This window comes from Stegodyphus dumicola, chromosome 4 (assembly GCF_044657685.1).
Source record: "Stegodyphus dumicola isolate Sdum_Otavi_A_Nest chromosome 4, ASM4465768v1".
In the NCBI taxonomy this organism is placed as follows: domain Eukaryota; kingdom Metazoa; phylum Arthropoda; class Arachnida; order Araneae; family Eresidae; genus Stegodyphus; species Stegodyphus dumicola.
Window position 1 is genome coordinate 49260542 of NC_140771.1, and position 20509 is coordinate 49281050.

Genomic DNA, 20509 nt, shown 5'->3' on the forward strand with positions numbered 1-20509 from the left:
CAGTATATAAACATTTACAGTGATATCCAATCAGTATTAAAAACGTAGTCATTTAGTACTTATGTGTAAAAAAAATTTTATACTTTGTTACAATATATTTTACAACATGCTGCTTAAACACTGTCATAAAGCCCCAAAGCAAAAAAAAAAAAAAAAAAAAAAAAAGAAGAGGTTCTCATTTTCCTTACAGCTGTTAGCAGGATCATTATTTTATTTTCAAGGTAAAGTTTGATGGAGGACGAAATATGTCGAAAGAAATTCATGGTGTCAGCGCAACTTTTATTTTCGCAGTTTAAAAGATTAATTCAATATGTGCAAATCTATAATAATTACTTTCTTCCGCAGCATTCTATCCGAATGATTTGTAATACTCATTTATAAGACAGATCTGCTATTTGACGAATATGCATTCAATTTTATCTTCTTCTTGGTATTACTAGATTAAATAACACAATTAAACTTTTCCTTGAAATTATTAATTTTATTTTCTAAATGTTTTGCAGTACTAACTACAGTCAAAAGTCGTTAATCCGGACTCGTCGGGACTTCGGCGATTCCGGATTATCGATCATCACTTTAAATCTGGTAAAATGGCATACAGAAATTATAAAATTAAAAATATGAAACCGTAATTTACGAAATAATGAACAATTATGATCTAAAGGGTATCAAAATTTACAAAAAAAAAAAAGCTTAATATTTATTTGTTTACTTTATTAAACATTTCTTTCAATGTAAGTTGTTTAAGTTGCTTCGTTTTTTATGTGATAATACATTCTCCTCTATAAACATTCTATACATAATTCTATAAACAGACATAATTTCTTGTTCAGTTACAAAGTTCCGCCGTTCCAGTCCTATAATTGCTGTGTCGAGAATACGGACTAATTTGTCAATCGAAATTTTTTCGTTTTCAATAACCTCTGTCACTTTCTTCGCTATCGGAAGCGAATTATAATGACGAGGCATTTGATTTAAATCATATCAAAGACGAGATGAAATACTACATTGAGTAAGCAATTATAAGCCAAATAAAATAAAAACATCTGCCCTTAAGATAAGGATAGTGCTGACGGATCAACTTCCAATTCATTGCACGCCGCCGCGGCGTTAAAGATAAACAAAGTTTAGTTAAACAAACGTTAAAGTTTAGTTAAACAAACGTTAAAGTTTAGATAAACAAACGTTAAAGTTTAGATAAACAAAAGATATACCTTTATCCATTTTTTGCAGTAATTCCACTTTTTGTTTAATGGACTCCGAAAGATACTTTCGCTTTGTATATCCTTTACATATTAGTAAATATATATCGGAAATTCTATTTGACATAATCGAAAGTTCAAGCTTACTTTTATAAAATTGCTCTAACAGTCTGCAAAAAATAATAATGCGGATCCAATTCGAAGATTAAGGAACAACGCAATCTGCAACATTAACTGAAATAGATAATTAGATAATTTTAGCTTAGCTTATCCAGTCCGTTATACATTAAACGCGCATTCGTAAACGTATTTTGCGCACGCGCACACGCAAATTCGCAGCGGTAAAGGTCTTACGCGCATGCGTCAACGCGACACATGCGCAGAAAGTTTGTAGATTTGAGGTCCGGATTATGGGTGTCCGAATTAACGACTTTTGACTGTATTAATGTTATTGAAATTCCCAGCCACAGTAAAAGGCCTACCAAACCACTGAATATTGGTATTAAGCCAAGGTTAAAATCCCAGAGAATGGGGTGGCTACCTTGTCATTTTTGTATTTTTATGTATAAGTTTCTAAGGGCAACTAGCTCAAATACGAGCTACTTGCCCTTAGAAAATCCTCCTCGTAGATGTCCTTTTCCTTAGACAAAATAGACATTGTATGCTATGTCAGGTACACCAAAAACTCACGAAATGTTCTGTTCTTTCATCATATTCAATTAAATAAACAATCAAACCTAATCACAGTGCTTATGGCTGTTTCAGAAATTATTCAGACTAAAAGACACATACTACTAGTGCCTTGTAAGTGTTACAGGAACTGAATATTTGATAGCAGTAAGATTGGATATGCCTAAAGAAAAATGGAAATTTTAAGTTATCATTCACGTTAAAATGATATAGATACATCTTTAATCAAAAAATATATATTTATAACAAAAAAAAAGATCAAAAAAGAAAATAGTTCGATTTTCGAGTTTCATTGTAAAGAAGTAGAAAAATGCAATTAAGACTTTGATATGCTGTAAAAATTCCTCCAGTTTCATAGTAGTGGACAATTGGCAATGCCAGTGACATTGGTAGTTTGACCTGAGTTTGAATCCCGGTGAACAGATGGGTTGCACAAGAGTTTTAATGGTTTCCTCTTGTGTAATGTAAATATGAGATATTTTCTCTCAAAAAGTCCTCCACGAAAGCACGCTTTTTCATAGGCAAAAAGGCTTTGAGTTACTTTCAGTCTCTTAATTAATTTGTAGAGTGATTAGGGTTATTCGTGCTGGAGACCAGTGGAGTAGCGAGCATAACTGGCATCCGGGGCAAAATACCTTTTTGGTGCCTCCTTCCCCGAAAAAAACACAGTGATATGACAAAAATCTTGTTTGGAGACCATTTGGTGGCCCTCTGTGAGCGGTGCCTGGGGCATTATACACCCCCTTGCTGCCCCCCTCGCTATGCCACTGCTGGAGACGTGAAAAATATTCATTACCCTTGCCGGGTCTCGAACGTTGGACCTCTCGCATAAGAGTTGAGTATGTTTCCAGTTACACCATGAGGGTAATCAGAAAGGAGTGAAAAAATACCTTATTAAATTTTCCTAAGCTAAACAGTGTGCTATACTATTCTAAGCAAAGAATCGAAGAACTTTTTATTCGTAGGAAGATTGAGTTGTTCTAAATGAATTGTAAAAAATGTAATATAACTTACTGTTTCTATTTGACAGTCAGGAAGGGACAATCAAATTTTGGTCTATATTATGTCCTTTGATTGTAATCAATTTTGAAGTTAGATTTTTATTATTTTGTGCATTTAAAAATAAAATAATTCTAAATTTTTTCCTATTATGAAAATAAAAGATCCAGATTACTGAGATCAACGTATTACAGAAAAGAAATATGATTTATCATTTCATACATACACAGAAACAATAAACAAATTCAGAATGCACTTCAGGATGCCTGCAGTCACTACACATATTCTCTAAGAAACATCAAAGATTATACATGATTATATGTAATTGATTATGTAATGGAACTCACGGATTTGATGCACGATTAAAAGACTTTTGCAATCACTTTCTTCATTAGTGACTTCAATGCGCTATCTGACGATACAGGTGTCGAACTGCAATTAAAAAGCCTAAGAGTTTCACTTTCCTGCAGTATTAGAAAATCTTTCGAAAAATTAAAGACAATTTCTTCTGCATTTTTCCTTTTGGATATTCTCAGTGCTTGTTCTGTAATACAAGGCGAAGTCAGAATCCTTGAATGTGGCAGGGGTCTTCTCGAAACCCTGCAGTAGGTACTTTTCTTCCTTTTTTCCCATTCTAACTCAGGGTAATAAAAACTTCTTGCCCTGCCGGGGAAGTTGTCCCTTCCTCTGAGTGAGGTTGCAAGAATTGTAACGTTTTGACATTTTTCTTCTTTTGAGAAATTTTCTGAGCTTTGTACAAAGAAAAATTCTGATATTTTGTAATTTTCAATCTATTGTCTAGAAGTGCACAATACCCAAAATGTAAATCCTATGTTCAACTTTAATCATATTAATAGATTACCTTACAAATTTTTTTGAAAAAAATTGCAAAAATAATCGCATTTTTTAATTTTATTATTAAATACGAGGAAACGAAACAAAACAAAATACAGTACAAAGTCCGTAATCTGGACTCATCAGGACTTCGGCGATTCCAGATTGGAGTTTTTTCCGGATTATAGATCATCAATTTAAATCTGGTTCGATGGCATGCAGAAATTATACAATTAAAAATATGAAATCATAATTTACGAAATAAAGAACAATTATGATCTAAAGAGTATCAAAATTTACAAAAAAAAGGTTAATATTTATTTGTTTACTTTATTAAACATTTCTTTCAACGTAAGTTGTTTAAGATGCTTCCACAAAAAATTCAAAAAAGTTCCCTTTTCTTGTGTCATATATAGTGGACTTTCCAATGACATACTTCTCGCATAATTTTGAGACGGATAGGCCTTTATCCATTTTTTGCAGCAATTCCACTTTTTGTTTAATGGACATTGAAACATGCTTTCGCTTTGTGGATCTTATGGCAGCTCCAGAATTGGAAACTCTTTTTGACATAATCGAAAGTTCAAGCTTAATTTTTATAAAATTGTTCCAACAGTCTGCAAACAATAATAAGCCGCATCCAATTAGAAGATTAAGAAGCAGCACAATCTGCAACATTAACTTAAATGCCTTAGATAAGCCTAGCTTACACCATCCATTATACATTAAACATTGCGTTTACGCATGCTCATAAAGTTTGTAGCTTTGAGGTCCGGATTATAGATCATTCTGGATTATGGATGTCCGGATTACAGACTTTGTACTGTATATAGGTTTTAAGTTGAATTTTTAATTTTTTTACAGGTGTAAAAGCATTTAGTTTTAATATTAGTTTACTATCCCAAATTATCTGGGGCAAATAAAAAAATTTTTATATTAGTCGTTGCATGATAGTTTTTGAAACAAGGGACAACACAAAGTGATACCTGACATTCATTACACTGGTATCTGGTCTCTTTTCGAACTGGCTTACCTCTGAAATCTCTTTTACGGGAGCACAGAGAACACTGTCTCATTGGATTTGATTTTTTTTTTTTTTTCAATAGCAGGAATAATTATACCAATTATAAGTGGTATTTATTAAGCTTTGAGAATCCTTAATTCAATGTACAGCAGCATGTCAAACTTAAACAGAAGAGAAACACGTCGAAACGAAACAGAAAATATTAGCAAAGCAACAACCTTGTGTTTTGCCTAGATTTAGTCAAGAACTTGATCGATTTTGAAGGAAAACAGGTACAGGTCCCACTGCACTGACAGATTTCTTAGCTTCTGATGAAGAAGGACCTGTATCTGTTTATATTTGAAATCGATTTAGTTCTTGACTGAATCTACGCTAAACACAAGGCTGTTGTTTTGCTAATTTTTTGTCAAACATAGCTAATTATGGTTTTTCCATACAATTGTGTTAAAATATAAAAAATTATGTTCCCATAAATTCAATTTATAGGTATTGGGTGTGCTGGGATCATGCTTTTACAACGCATTCATATCTCTAAATTGATATGAATATTAACAAAATGTCATTTTTAATAAGAGCATATAATTAAACTGACATTACAGCATGATTTATTGACATTGTCTGAAATTCCATTACGATGAAATACAATTTTGTAAAACATTATGTTGAGAATGCAAAATGTAACATTTTTTTTTTTTTTAATAAAAACTAAATCAATTCTAATTTACTTCTGATAAACGATTGAATGTAATTTAAATAATAAAATTATTTTACTGCATTTGATGCATAAATAACTTCAGATATTAAGTGAATTTCCTTTTTTTATCATATAAAATAAAACTAAAATTTAAAAAAGTATGTAAAGAAAGTCTAAATTTTATATCTTTAATAATAGTTTTGAAAGCAATAATGTACATTTTTGAGGTAGTAAGTCATTATATTTAAATTTTATGTGTGTGTGCGATTTTCCCTCAATCAGTCGAACATTTTCAATTATTAAATATCCTTTCATTATTTTAAGTTTTTTATTAATTTATGTTATTATTAAGTTTTTGTTTTTCTGTTTACCTACCCAAAAGGAAAACTAAAAAAGTGCATTGTTAGAAAGTCCCCCTTTCTGAGGTATATTTACAGAATTCCATTAAATCATCTGTCTATTACATAGTTAAGAATTGGAAATTGAATAACAGATTTATATCTATTTTATTTTTACACCTTACTGTTTATTTTTTGACTGGGTCAAATTTTGGAATAAATTTCTGACTTGCTTTGTCAATTTCAATCGCTTTTGCAATGATAATGCAATATTGCATCAAATACGAGTTTTCCCATTTTGTATTTTTTTCTGACAGAAAATTCAGTGCAAGTTCATAACAAAGTTCAAATTTTGTCTATATTTCTTAACCACATTCTAAGATTAAAAGGGAAATAGAAGCAAATAGACTGAAACACATAGAGGTGTTTAAAATTGCAAAACGAACAAAAGTATAGGAAATTAAAAGATGCAAAATAAAACATACGTAGCGTATTCGGAAACTAAGTACCGTTTCATTCTAGCGCCGTCGCAGCGCTGTGGTAGGCGTACCACGCATGCGCACTAGTCGTTCTTGTTCACTGACTTTCAATTGTCGCCATTTTGGTTGCTCTATGTTGTGTTTTCAGTTTGCTGTGCACATTCAAAATGTTTAAGACAATTAGTTCTCCCGCTGACTGTGAGATTCACGACGTGATTAAATTTTTGAACGCGAGGAATGTTAAACAGGCCGAAATTTATCGCCAAGTGACAGAAGTTGACGGTGAATACGCGATAAGTGATGGAATGGTGAGAAAGTTGGTAAGAATGTTTAATGCAGGTTGAACAAATGTCCACACCGAGGTTCGGACTGGTCGGCCTTCTGAAAAAAAAAAAAAAAAAAAAAAAAAAAAAAAAAAAAAACTTCTTACTGCTTTAAATAATAAATATTAAATATAAATAATAAATATTAATATAAAAATTATAACAATTAAATAATAAAAATTATATTACTCAGTAAGACAAAAACTGTTGTAAATATTGTAAATTTAGTAAAGGAAGGCAAAGCTAAGAGACAGAGAGCATTTATTGCATTTTTGAACAATTCGGATACTAAGTATAGTGACATTTCATTGTACTGTCAAGTGCGCTGGCTAACTGCTGGAAATCGTCTGTAACAGGTTTTTGGGTCGAGGAACGAAATTCTTGCTTTCTTCAAAAAAAAGAGACATCGGGCGTGAGCATTAAGAAAAATTGGAAGAAATCCAGTTTTTAAATAATCTTGCTTTTCTCACAGATTTAACATCCTGTCTAAATGCTGTAAACCTAAAACTACAAGACAGAAAACAAAATATATTCCAGCTTTATGGACATATTGAAGGCTTTCGCAAAAAAAAATTAATGTAATGCAAATTGCACTGAAGGAAAATAATATGGCACGGTTCCCATTTTGCCAGCAGCTGAAAGAAGAAAATGACACAAATTTTAGTACGTTTCATGAAATAATTACTGATATCAAGAAAGAGTTCTAGGATTTTGACTCCCTAAAAATAAAACTTTCATCGTTAAACAACCCCATGGAGATTGAAGTAAGCAAGTGCCTTGCGACCCTCAGATGGAAATTTATGATCTTCAGGCAAATCCATTCTACCAGGCTAAAAATTGTGATGTCACTGAACATGTCTGGGAACTGATTTCTAGAGAATTTTTTCCCAAACTGCATTTCTCTTTGTAAATGTCATTGCTGTTTGGCAGTACATATGTCTATGTAAGTGCTTTTTCTGATCTCAAAGAAATTAAATCAAAAACGAGAAATCACATTGAAAGTGCTTCACTGGAATCTAGCCCGAGACTTTGCCTTGCTGAAATTATAGCGGGCACTGATAAACGTGTATAAAAAAAGCAATGCCAATCATCGTATTTTTAGACCAGAAAATAAAGTGATATAAACGATTTATATTTAATTCATTTTCTTTCTTTAATGTCTCTGGCCCTCACACTCCTATACTAACGTTTGATTGGCCCTCGGGTAACTAAAGGTAAGACCACACTGGATTAGAATATAAATTGAAGTAATTAAAGATAAAATAAGTAGTTTATTAAACTGTATACTAAAGTAATGCGTTTTATTCAGTACATAAATTATATATGTTTTTATTAGTATAATGTGATGAGTAGAAAATTTTTTATGACTGCATCTTTTCTCTGGGCCTAATTATTAGTTCTATTATTTTTCCTGCTAAAAATGAGTAATGGTACAAAAACGGTGGAATCAAAAATGTAATTTTCTATATATTTTATGTTTAAAGAATAACTACAATGTTTATGCAGATTGTGTGAAATATTTTATTAAAACATGGAGAAATAAAAGTAAATAATCTTTCAAACAGAAAAACTAAAAATGCAAAGCAATATCAATTTTAAACACATATTCATAAATATGTACACTGTTTAAAATCTGGTTTAGTTACGCAGCCGACACAGCGATAACCACTAAAATCTGGTATACATTAAATTAAATCTTTCTTGTCATAACGGGAGACTGGTGGACAAAAGGACAGGGAGAGGTCAATATGCCCCACTTAACGATGGTCATTTGAGCAGGGGGGAAAGAAACTAAAGACAGCGAAACGACTGTTGCTTTTAGCATTAATCTGGATACAGAATGGGCAGAAGAAATAGTAGAATTTGGTTTCTTTTCAAGACTTGAGAAGAAAAGTTTTTAGTTGAGGGTCTTTACCACTAAGGGGGTTACTCTGTTACCGCCCAGTGATCTATTTATAGATCACCTACTTTTAGAACCGCTGTTAAGAACAATGTCTTTTAATCACTTCTTTTTGTTATTGGCTGATTTCCTTAATGTGGCCAAACCCCCAAAAGCGTTCTGACAAAAAATTTTCCAGAACAGTCCAGCAGATAATGTCTGAATTTACCCAAGAGATCATTTATAGAGCAGCTTTCGTTTTGTATCTGACGAGGAAAAAAAATTAAAAGTAAATTTTTTTTTTTTATGTGTTCTACATTTTCAATACCTATTTAATTGTTCTGCATTATTTAGATTAGAAAAATAACTGTTCTTATAATTAAAATTTTAGCTTAAACATGATCTATAAATAGATCGCTGAGCGTTAATGGTAACTAACACTATTTTTCCACTTTTCATTTTTTCCAAAATGTACAAGAGTAAATTGCTTCAAATCGATTAGAAGCATTAGAATATATGTTTTCCTAATGATATTATGTCAGATATAATTGCTTTACCACCTGAAGTGGACGAGTTAACTGATGAAGAGTGCTTTGATGATGGTGAAATGGTCACTCTATCAGTAAAAACATAAATGATTTTGGACCTAACATTATAGAGCAACTGCCATCTACATCTAGTGCCAGTAATTAAAATGAAAATAAAAAAAAAGTTACTTTGAAATTATTTTTTAAAAAAAATGCAGCCTAAAGCAAATTGGACAAAAATAACCCTACTCATGCTTTAACAGAGAAGGTAATTTGTCTGGTGAAAATCTTGAGAGTATTTCAAATATTTTAGAAAATATGAATCCACTTGAAATTTTTTAAAGATTTTTTTTAACTCCCGAATTTTACGAATGTGTAATAAATGAAACAGAAAGGTATGCGACAGAGTGTGGAAAAATAAGCCAGAGTTTTCAGTTACAGCTGATGAGCTGAACAGTATTACAGTCAAAAGTCTTTAATCCGGACTCGTCGGGACTTTGGTGATTCCGGATTATAGATCATCAGTTTAAATCTGGTAAGATGGCATGCAGAAATTACAAAATTAAAAATATGAAACTGTAATTTATAAAATAATGAGCAATTATGATCTAAAGGGTATCAAAATTTACAAAAAAAAAAGCTTAATATTTATTTGTTTACTTTATTAAACATCTCTTTCAACGCGCGCATGCATGCATACAGTCCGTTATACATTAAATGCGCAGCGAAAATGTATTCTGCGCTTGTGCACACGCAAATGCGGAGTCGTAAAGGTCTTACGCGCACGCTTAAACGCCTATGCACATGCGTGAAAGCGGCGCATGTGCAGAAAGTTTTTAGCGTTGAGGTCCGGATTACAGATCATTCCGGAATATGGGTGTCCGAATTAACGACTTTTGACTGTATTGGTTTTTTGATTTTATCTGGCTACCATACTTTATGTAATGAATATGATTACTGGTCAGAGGAAGATTTTATGGTACTGATAGTAAAAAATGTAACGTCTCTAAATAAATATTTAGAAATTAAATTTGTAATTAATTTTGCCAACAATAATTAAGCAACAATGCAAAAATCAGACTGGGCATTCAAAATAAGAAACTTTACCTTTTGACACGAGCAATAATATTTTTATATTTTTTTTTAACTAAAAACTCTGGAAATCGAATATTATGGTCCTAGAGACAAATAATATATGAATTAAAAAAATCTATCTTGCCCATTGTTCTGTGTGTGGTGGTCACACTGTGAAACCATCGCACATCTAGGACTTTGAAACTTAATGAGATAGCAGGGGGGGAACTTACCTTTTTCCGCACACGTTTCCAATAAATAATGAAATTTACGAATCTTAAAAAAAAAATGTATGTAAGAATTGCATTATATATAATTTTTTTACATTTTTTTACAAAGTGAATCGTCAGAAAAATTAAAAAATAAACATTTATGTAATTTTTCTATAACAATGAAAATATAAGTACCTACATAATAAGGACGTTCAGATAAATGAATAAAAAACAGTAAAATAAGGATTAAAAAAACCCTGTGTTTTTTTTTTAAATTTCAAAGAACAAATTTTTTGTGACACTGTTCAAAGTATGTTTTGTCTTTTTGGACATGCATACGGCTACACTACACGTTTCACACATGTATCTTCCATGAGGTTTCTTCCTTGTGCTACAAAATGTACATTGCCTGGATCTACGAGGGGGGAGTCAAATGAAAACCATAATTATTTTTTTTAATATTATTTATTGGTCACACAGGGTACAGAAGTAAATCACTTTTCAACATAGTCCCCTCCTTGTTCAATGCAAGTCCGCCGCCAGCGCTTCGGATGAGCCTGAATACCTGCAGAAAAAAAGTTTTTTGGGCGACGGCACAACCACTCGTGCACCGCGTTGCATACCTCTTCATCGGAGTGGAACTTCCTGCCGCCCACTGCTTCTTTGAGCGGACCAAACAGATGGAAATTACTCGGTGCGAGGTCTGGCGAGTAAGGGGGATGTGGGAGGCATTTAAATTTCAGGCCTGTGATGGTCGCAACCATTGCACATGCCGTATGGGGCCGTGCATTGTCGTATTGCAGCAGCACACCGGCTGACAACAATCCACGTCGTTTCGTTTTGATGGCAGGCCGGAGATGAATTTTTAGGAGGTCCGAGTACGTAGCACTCGTCACAGAGGTTCCTCGTGGCGTGTAGTGTTCCAAGATGATGCCCTTTACGTCCCAAAAGAGGGTCAGCATAACCTTCCCTGCAGACGGCTGTGTCCGAAACTTTTTGGGTGATGAGGAGTGGCTCGCTCGCTTTGTTTCAAGCTGATGGTAATGCACCCATGTTTCGTCACCAGCGACGATTCGTGACAGGAAGGCATTACCGTCACGTTCAGCATGCCACAAAAGGTCTCACGTCGCTGTTTCAGTTCACGCATCAACACGTCGCTGTTTCAGTTCAGGCGTCAGTTGTCGGGGCACCCATCTTGCAGACACCTTATGAAACTGGAGAACATCATGCACAATATGATGTGCCGATCCATGACTCATGTGTACACATGCTGCAATTTCGTCTATTGTCACACAGTTTTCCAAAACGATGGCTTCAACGGCTGAAATGGTCTCTGGAGTCACTACACGCTGAGCCTGTCCGGGGCGTGGAGCATCGGCCACGGACGTAACACCATTTGCAAATTTCCGGCACCATTCATAGATTTGCGGCTGTGACAAACACGCATCTCCATACTGAACCTTCATTCGCCTAAAAATGTCAATCGGTTTCACACCTTCACTTCGCAAAAACTGAATCACAGAACGCTGCTCCTCGCTGGTGCATGTGGCTAGTGGGGCTGCCATTTTGGAACTGTTGTTGCGCCGGTGTTTGTGCATCTGCCGGCTGCTGCCACCTAAACGACATCCGGCATACTATCGCAAACAGGCATGCCAACTTACAGCTCACTGGCGCCATATGCGGATTTTTATTTCTACTTTTATGGTTTTCAGTTGACTTCCCTACTTACATTTCATTGGTATATGTCCAGCGTTATTTAGTTTCTTTTCATCTGGCACATGAAATTGGTGGGGTTTTTTTATGTTAATGAGGAAGGGCTAGGTCATTTTGGCTTTGGTACAGATCATTCATTTCCCATTCATACTTATTCTATTCATATTTCGTCCCAAAATATTCAGAAAATATTTTTCATTTAAATAAAACTTTATACGATTTCTATTTTTAATTATAGCAAAGTATATTTACATTAAATTTAAATCACACGAAATAATTTATAAAATCACACTACTAGCTTGGGGAGCAAGTGTGTTGAGGTCAGAGAAAAGTCTTTGGAAAAGAAAGACCTTTTTACTGGGCAAGTGCGTATACTATTTAGTAATAAAATAACTACTCTGTGGTTTCAAAGCCCCTTATCTATATCCAGGTGAAAATAAACATCCCTATTTGAAAAGCAAGCAAATGCCATTGTGAAGAGCAGTGGTTTCAAGGCATGACCACCAAGCCTCTAGAGGATTGTGAGCATTGTGACACAATGCTCTAGCAGCCCAATGGTCATGCCCTGAAACCACAAATCAAATGTAATACATATAGAGAGGTTTTTTTAACATTTGCATTTTAATTATTGCAATTTTTTATTGTTTATTATAGAAATCATGATGTGCGATGAATAACTTTAGAAATTATATTATATTATATTAATAAAAGGAAGTTATTTTTTCTCATTGAAAACGAATTTTAAAAGGCATCCGATTTGAAGTACTAAGACATAAAACATGTACAATTCTGCAGTCAATTTGTGTTATTTATAGGTAAAAGATCAGTATTCAATTGATTTTCACTCAAAAATTTTGGGAAGTAGAAGAGAAAAAATTCGGAAATTGGTGTTTTCAGGGTGCGACCACCGCGGGTCAAAGGGTTAATCATGCATATAAATCACAGTTTTCAAAAATTCGGAATTTTCGATAAATTTCTGTCTGTTGATGAAATGGTAATTAGGTATTACAGTCATCATTTTTTCAAAAAATTTCTTAAAGGCAAACCTATATGGTTTTGCTATAAATCATGGGCCATGTATGGAGTAAAGGGCTACTGTTATAATTCTGATTTAGTTAAAGGTGCGGAGAATTTCGACAATACTCCTGAAACTTCGAATGAACCGCTTGGAGTACGAGCAGTGAAAAAGTATAAAAGACATCTAAAGACAAATCACGATAGCATACCTCCAACTGGGAACAAATTAGAAAAAAAGAATTGGAGGACATTTGCTGATGTCATCGAGACCAAAGTGGTAGGCTCTATACGTTTAGATAAAAAAGACCATGTTATAGATAAAAGACAAAACCAAAGAAGATGCCAATTTCAAAAATGTAAGTCCTATTACGTTTTGTATAAAATGCCACGTACCACTTTGGGTGAAATGTTTTCAGCTATATCACACATAAATATTACTAATTTGCTCAATAAAAATATAACTAGGGAAGTTTAGATCAGTAAAATAAGATTTCTTTCTTTTAAATCTTTTTAATTCATTTTAATTTTGCAAAAAATTCATATTTTTTAACTAAATTCGTAGTTTTTTAAATGTAAGATTAGAGAACAGTTACAGTCAAAAGTCGTTAATCCGGACCTCAAAGCTACAAACGTTTACGCATGCACATAATATGTTTATGCATGTGCCTTAAATGTATAATGGACGGTATAAGCTAAGCTAAAATTATCTAATTATCTATTTCAGTTAATTTTGCAGATTGCATTGTTCCTTAATCTTTGAATTGGATCCGGCTTATTATTTTTTGCAGACTGTTAGAGCAATTTTATAAAAGTAAGCTTGAAATTTCGATTATGTCAAATAGAATTTCCGATATATATTTACTAATATTTAAAGGACAAAGCGAAAGTATGTTTCAATGCCCATCAAACAAAAAGTGGAATTGCTGCAAAAAAATAGATAAAGGCTTATCCTTTGTTTCTCTAACCATTCCGAAATCTGTTTATCAATTTCACGCTGCTCTGTGGGGGGGGGGGCGTCGCAGCGCGTGATGAACTGGAAGTTGATCTGTCAGCACTATCCTTATCTTCAGGGCAGATGTTTTTATCTTATTCGGCTTATAATTCCTTACTAAATGTAGTATTTCATCTCGATGTATTCCGTCTTTGAAATGATTCAAATCAAATTCCTCGTCATTATAAATATCACGAGTACACATCAAACTGTTTTCTGGTTGCAATTTTCTAATTTCGACTATGCGTAATGTATGCTTTACGTATGCGAGCGTTGAAAGAAAGGTTTAATAAAGTAAACAAATAAATATTAAGCTTTTTTTTTGTAAATTTTGATACCCTTTAGATCATAATTGCTCTTTATTTCATAAATTACGGTTTCATATTTTTAATTTTATAATTTCTGCATGCCATCTTACCAGATTTAAACTGATGATCTATAATCTGGAAAAATCGATAATCCAGAATTGCCAAAGACCCAACGAGTCCGGATTAAAGACTTTTGGCTGTACTTGTTCTTTTTTTATTACCAGAAGTGCACAGTAATCTATTTATAGATTACCTATTATCTGAACTGCTAATTATGGTAATTGAATAAAACTTCAAAATTACTTTATTATGATATATAAAATGTAATTTAAAGATATTTTTAAAAATTTCTCATTTTAAAGTTATTTGGGTGTTAACGGGTTAAGCAAGGTTCAACGTACTTTGATAGAGAGTTAGGAATCCTGAGTAGAGTGCATTTGCCTTCAGACTATATTCGCTGGCTAGTTTAAATTAAGAACCATATATGTTAGATTTGTGTTAGCTAAGTCTCTTTTAGTTAGTTCGAAGTTAGATCTTATTTCTTATTTTTAAGCCCAAGTGGAAGCTTTGTTGAACCAGAAAAAAATGACTGACTGTTCATCTTATTTTGAGTGAAATAAAAGGAGTTAACCTTTCTTGAGTTTAGTTCCTGTTATTTGAACTAAGCAATAAGTCACTTAACAGTTTACTAGGTTCCTCAACATTTACTTTGGTAGAATAAGAGTGAGGAATTCTACAACTTAACCCATGAAAGCAAACTCTCTGCTATAACCATATGCCAAAACTGCATTAATATGTTTTCATACACACACACACTGTATGGACAAAAACGAGGGTAAAAAAGGTCTCCTTCAATCTGCACTGCGCTAACAGAAAATTCAATTATTTTTGTACTCAGATATTAATCAAAAGTTAAGCCCAAATTGTCAATTTTTTTAAATTTATTTTCAGTGTTTTTATATTTTTATGAATAAAATTATTATTCATAATATAAATATGCATTTTAGAGGGAATAGTTAGAGAATTATATTTTGAGGGAATAGTCGGAAACATAACTTCTGAGTTGAGTAATTTATTGTGTAGAATTTTAATGTATGGTGAAACTGAAAAAGAATGAAAAACAAATTTAATAATTGCATATAATAATCATAATAAAGCCTCAATTTTTTTAATTAAGAGTTATTCTGCATCTCTTTTAGAAAATGTTTGTCCCAAACAGAGGCCAAGTGGTTAAAACTACTGTACCAGTTTCCTGTAGAATGGCCTTCATGAAGGTGTCCCTTCCCTTAGGCAGATAGCCTTCATGTATTTGGCCATATTCAATTATCTTTACCTAATTTTGGGATAATGTGATAATGTTTATCAATCCTTTTTTGTTACTTATATGTTATCACAACCACATTAGTAGAAGTAGCGGTTAGAGTAGATTGAAAGGTGATGCGTTTATTATCGTGAAGTTGTTTCATTTATGGTAACCTGAGCAGTTGAATGTTATGGACACTCTATTATGATGTAATCGATTGCATGATTGCCGTTAATTTTGAATGATGGGGAAAAGATTTTTAAGGACTTGTGTGTTGGTTAGGAAGTACATTGCTTGTTTTGTATTTTAGATGATAGAATGGCTGAACGTTGTAAGAGTAATTTGAATTTCTGTACAATTTGGAATTAAAGAAGAAAAGCGCATTAATTGACTAGTGCATAAATGAAGGTTTACTTAGTAACCACTGTAAGTGTCCTGTTTGTTGGAAGGAAATGCATATGGTTGAACATCGGAAGATATTTTTTACTCTTATTTTTGTGAATTTATGTGGTGATGCCGATATACAGATTCCAGTTCAGATAATTTTAGGAAGATTTTGGCTGCTGATAAGGAATTTTGTGTGCCACTGACTGAAGGACTCAGAAATTTCTGAATAAGGTAAGTGGATATTTGCTTTGTGTAGTGCTGAGATGCATAAGACGAATTTCCTTTTTTATGTTATTTTATTTTTGATTTAAAATGTAGTTGAGATTATGTATTTTTTGTTTGGCTCTAGTATAGAATTGGGTGCTCCTTTGGCTTTTTAAGTGAAAATAGATAGATGTATACATGGACTAAGTCAAGGCAGTGCCTAATGCCAAGTTTGTGCAATTCTCTGACTTTTTTTAATGTGAAAATAGGTCGATGTGTACCGAGTTTGTGCAATTATTTGACTTGTTATTTTGTCTTTGTGTAGCGGCGATTTTTGGCTCAAAAATCACTGCTACACAAAGCCAAAATAACAGTTCAAAGAACTGCACAAACTCGGTATCCATGTGCTGCCAAAAATCGCCATTTTTACCAAAGGGCACCCATAAATATATTTTTAAAGAATTTGCCAAAGTTTGGTAGCCATGTGCAAAACCATTCTCCAGGCAACCATGCTCATAACAGTTCTTCAGTCAAGCAATATTACCATTTTTAAATGCATTCTTTTTTTGTTCTAGTCCAATTTCAATGGCTTTTATAAACAAATCATGATATTTTTTGTCTTAATTTTAAAACGTGGAAATATTTTTAAATTTTCCCACAAAATCTCTAAAGGGAACAATAAGGAGATGCATTTGTTAGATAGTTGATATTGCCAAGGGTTGTGCAATACTGAGACTACAATTCTTTGATCTTTTTAAAGAGAAAACAAATCGTTGTATACTAGGAGGTAAGAAAAATCCAAAAAGTTTCAGAAAGATTTGATAAAGAATGTGTTTTATTATTTTAACATATCATGTAATCCTTATTTAATAATTAAAATTTGTTTTTGAAATCACTATTTGTTTAGTATGTTGATAATGTTTCTTGGTTTATGATAAATATTGACAGTTTGAAATCTTTTAAATAAAATTGTGAAAATATGCAACTTGATAAATAACTTTTACACCTGCATCTATAAAAAATCATCAACGTGTGCCAAGGTGGTTGTGTTAATACGTAAACACCTTTTTTTTAATTTTTTGCGATTCATTAGTAGTTTTTCACTATTTTGTGAGATTATCCATTTTGCTTTCATATCCTCCTGTGATACCTATTAATCCAGGTATTTGAAGTTATAACATGTTTGACTTTTTGGTACTTTCTGGCTATCCACAAATCGATTTCAAAAGTAAAAGAATTGCACTGCTTTGGGTACATTTTCAAGTATTACATAAGAAAGTAAATAATGTATGTATGTACCACCTATATATTCGAGTCCAGATGGATTTGTCATGATGTCCAGATGGATATTTAATCATCATTTTGCTGTTAATAGTACTGACTGGCTTGAAGATGTAAATACTGGCCATATAAACTTTCATTTTTCTAACATAATTTATTTTTTTATAGAAAATGCTTTTGTGGCTATTATTTAAGGATAGAAATGCACTAGGAATCACAAAGCTAGTGCTTTTCACCTATTCCAAAAGTTGGAAATGTTATGAGAAAGTGCTGACAATTGAAAAGTACCCTTTGCCACTGATTCGATACAAACATCCTTTTCCAAATTATAACAAGGTAAGCTATCTTTACAGTATTTTTTTTTTTTTTTTTACATCTCAATAACTTAACTGAATTTGCTGCTGCTTTCCTATTAAAATTAATTCTACATATTTGAACTAAATTGGATCACTTGCAAATTTTATGATATTAATATTAAAGAATACAGAAAAATCAATAGTAAATGTGATGTTCTGATGAATTACAAGTGTTCAGGAAAAAATTGGGACACTGGTTATTATTGACATTATGCAAACAAGAAAAACATATTTTATATTAGCAAAAAACTGCAAACCCCATTAGCTTTAGAGAATAAAATCTCTAAAGTATGTAAACATACATCCTCAAAATATGTTTTATTTTGAGAAATTCTAAAAACTGAAAAAGTAAGTTTTCTCCTTTAACACTTAAGTTTAATATTATTTTCTATTACAATTTGTTTATCATTTAATTATAAAATGATTAGTAATTTTTAATTCCATAAAAATACTTAAGTAGTTTCTTCCATTTTTATTTAATATTTTATTTAATTTAAGACAAATATAATTAACAAAGCAACACTGAAGTTACTGATTACCTCTACTGAATGTTTAAAAAAGATCAACAGAATAAAATAATGGTAAATAGAAATAACTTTAGCATGTAAAATTAAACTGCTTCAGAATACAATACGTTTTTGTTTCCATTACCGCTCTTCCAAGTATTTAAGTTTGCCTACATATGATACAAAATCATTTTCATCAAAATGATACTACTACCAAATGAGATGAATCAAACTAGGCATTAATAATTTGCGTTAAGGTGCTAAATGTATTTACATACTAAGCTTTGACAAATGAATAACTCAATAACCATATTTTATAATACGTAATAAAGATACATAAAGATAATCACATACAACTCCTTCAATGTATCATTTCACATTTTTGCGGCTAAAGCCCTCATCCTTTTGACCAAATAATCATCAAAATTATTCCCATTATCGTTGTCTTCATCCGACAAATGTCTAATTTCCAGTCATTGAAGAATTTTCTATGCTAGCTCATTCTTTAAAATTGCAGTTAGAAAAATGAACAAGGTGAGGAAAGAAAATAGAATTACTTAAATGCTGTAAAACAAAACAGCACAATCCAACAGCTAATTACAGTATTTCTGTCACGATTGCGAATGGCTGAAAACATCGAGATAAAAATTACGTTGTTTCGAGAAACAAAATAAAGATAACTTTTTACGTTCTATAACTGAGGTTAAGCAAGGTAGAAAAAAGAAAAATGTAGCTAGTGTGCATTTTTCATGAAGTGCGATACCAAAAGTTTAGCATATATACTTACACCATAAGTGTGAAAAGCACTTCCTACGCATGTCACGACAATATTTTCGTTCCTTCGGTTAATATATCTCAAAGATAATGGTATATGATTACTGACAAATCCTATAGCTCTATAAGGTACAAATAATTTGCTTTTCGAATTCATAGTTTCAGTACATTTGAAACGATACAGAAAGTAAACAGACAACACACGTGCTAATTTTCCGGTACAAAGTACAAGGACATATTTTCCCTATTTCTTATTTCCCTATATTCCCTAACACAAAATACCAATTGCCATATTCAAGAACTAAATAACACTTTTTCATCACATACACGCCACACAAGCGCATGGCCCCAGCCACCACACCTGTCCTTATTGGTTGCCCTTTATGACGTCAGGCTAAAAAGATCATGGACCTTATAAGAGATAGAGCTACTAGAGATACAGGCTGACTCGTCAGCCATTTTGAATCTAAGCTTTAGGATTGCAATTTAGGTGTGGAGCGGCAACTTTGGCTCTTTAGCGATGTCCGCTAAAATTTAACATTCTAGAGAATCCGAATTTCAGCTTTTTTCTGCACTCCTATAAAGATGTGTGGCTTTTTCCCCTTCTTTTGTCTGCAGTACAGATTCTTTCTCGTATTTTTTTTTTTTTTTTAAATTGCCAAATTTCTCGTATGATTCAAGTTATTTTAAAAGTTTCTAAAACATTTTCACATGTCATATTTCAAATTTGTATTTTTAGTTAAAAATGCTTTCTTTTTGAATTCCTTTACTGAATTTTCAATTTTTTCTTTTAAATACACGCATAATGTTATTTATCTCAAAATGTATTTTTTGACAAGAGCTTTCCCTCAACCACATTCTTAATATGGTTGAGGGAAATCCCTCAACCTCCATTAATTTAGGATAAGGTTTAATCTTTAATTTTTGTTTTTTATTTTTAATATGTTATTTGAATTTTGCTCACATGGAATCAAACGTCTATTACTGTAGCAAATTTGTTAAAAATGTTATTTTGTGTGTGTTTCCAAAAAAAGCTGCTAAACACTTTATGATTTTAAATACTGATTCAAGATATACACCTTTAAATTATAATGCTTTTAGAATGAAGTGCAGAACGCTATAAAAATTACTTCAATGCTCAGATGACTGTGGGATTCATAGATTTAATAGAGTAAAAAATTCCATTAATTTTTTTTTGTTTGTTTGTTTGTTCTTTATTTAGCTATAAACAATATTAAAATAATACACACACAAATAAATAAAAATAAAAATAATACCTTTACATACAGAATTTACAGATACTATTTACTTATAAGTTTATTTGTTGTTGATGGTTACTTTTTATTATACTTGGAAAAATTATACTTACATACATATGCTCTTAATATTACACG

At 32.2% G+C, this 20509-nt stretch overlaps 1 protein-coding gene across 3 annotated transcripts in view; it reads right to left on the reverse strand.

Annotated features, from left to right (window-relative positions):
• Window positions 1-19354, reverse strand: part of LOC118186323 (WD repeat-containing protein 36) — a 177834-nt gene extending 158480 nt beyond the window's left edge. The window contains exon 1 of one of the 3 annotated variants that reach the window (XM_035356406.2): window positions 19129-19354. In XM_035356406.2, the coding sequence (XP_035212297.1) occupies window positions 19129-19272 (144 nt within the window). In that variant the 5' untranslated portion in view covers window positions 19273-19354. The remainder of the gene's footprint in view (window positions 1-19128) is intronic. The other 2 variants (XM_035356405.2, XM_035356407.2) reach the window with 2 other exon arrangements.
• Between the last annotated feature and the right edge of the window lie 1155 nt (window positions 19355-20509).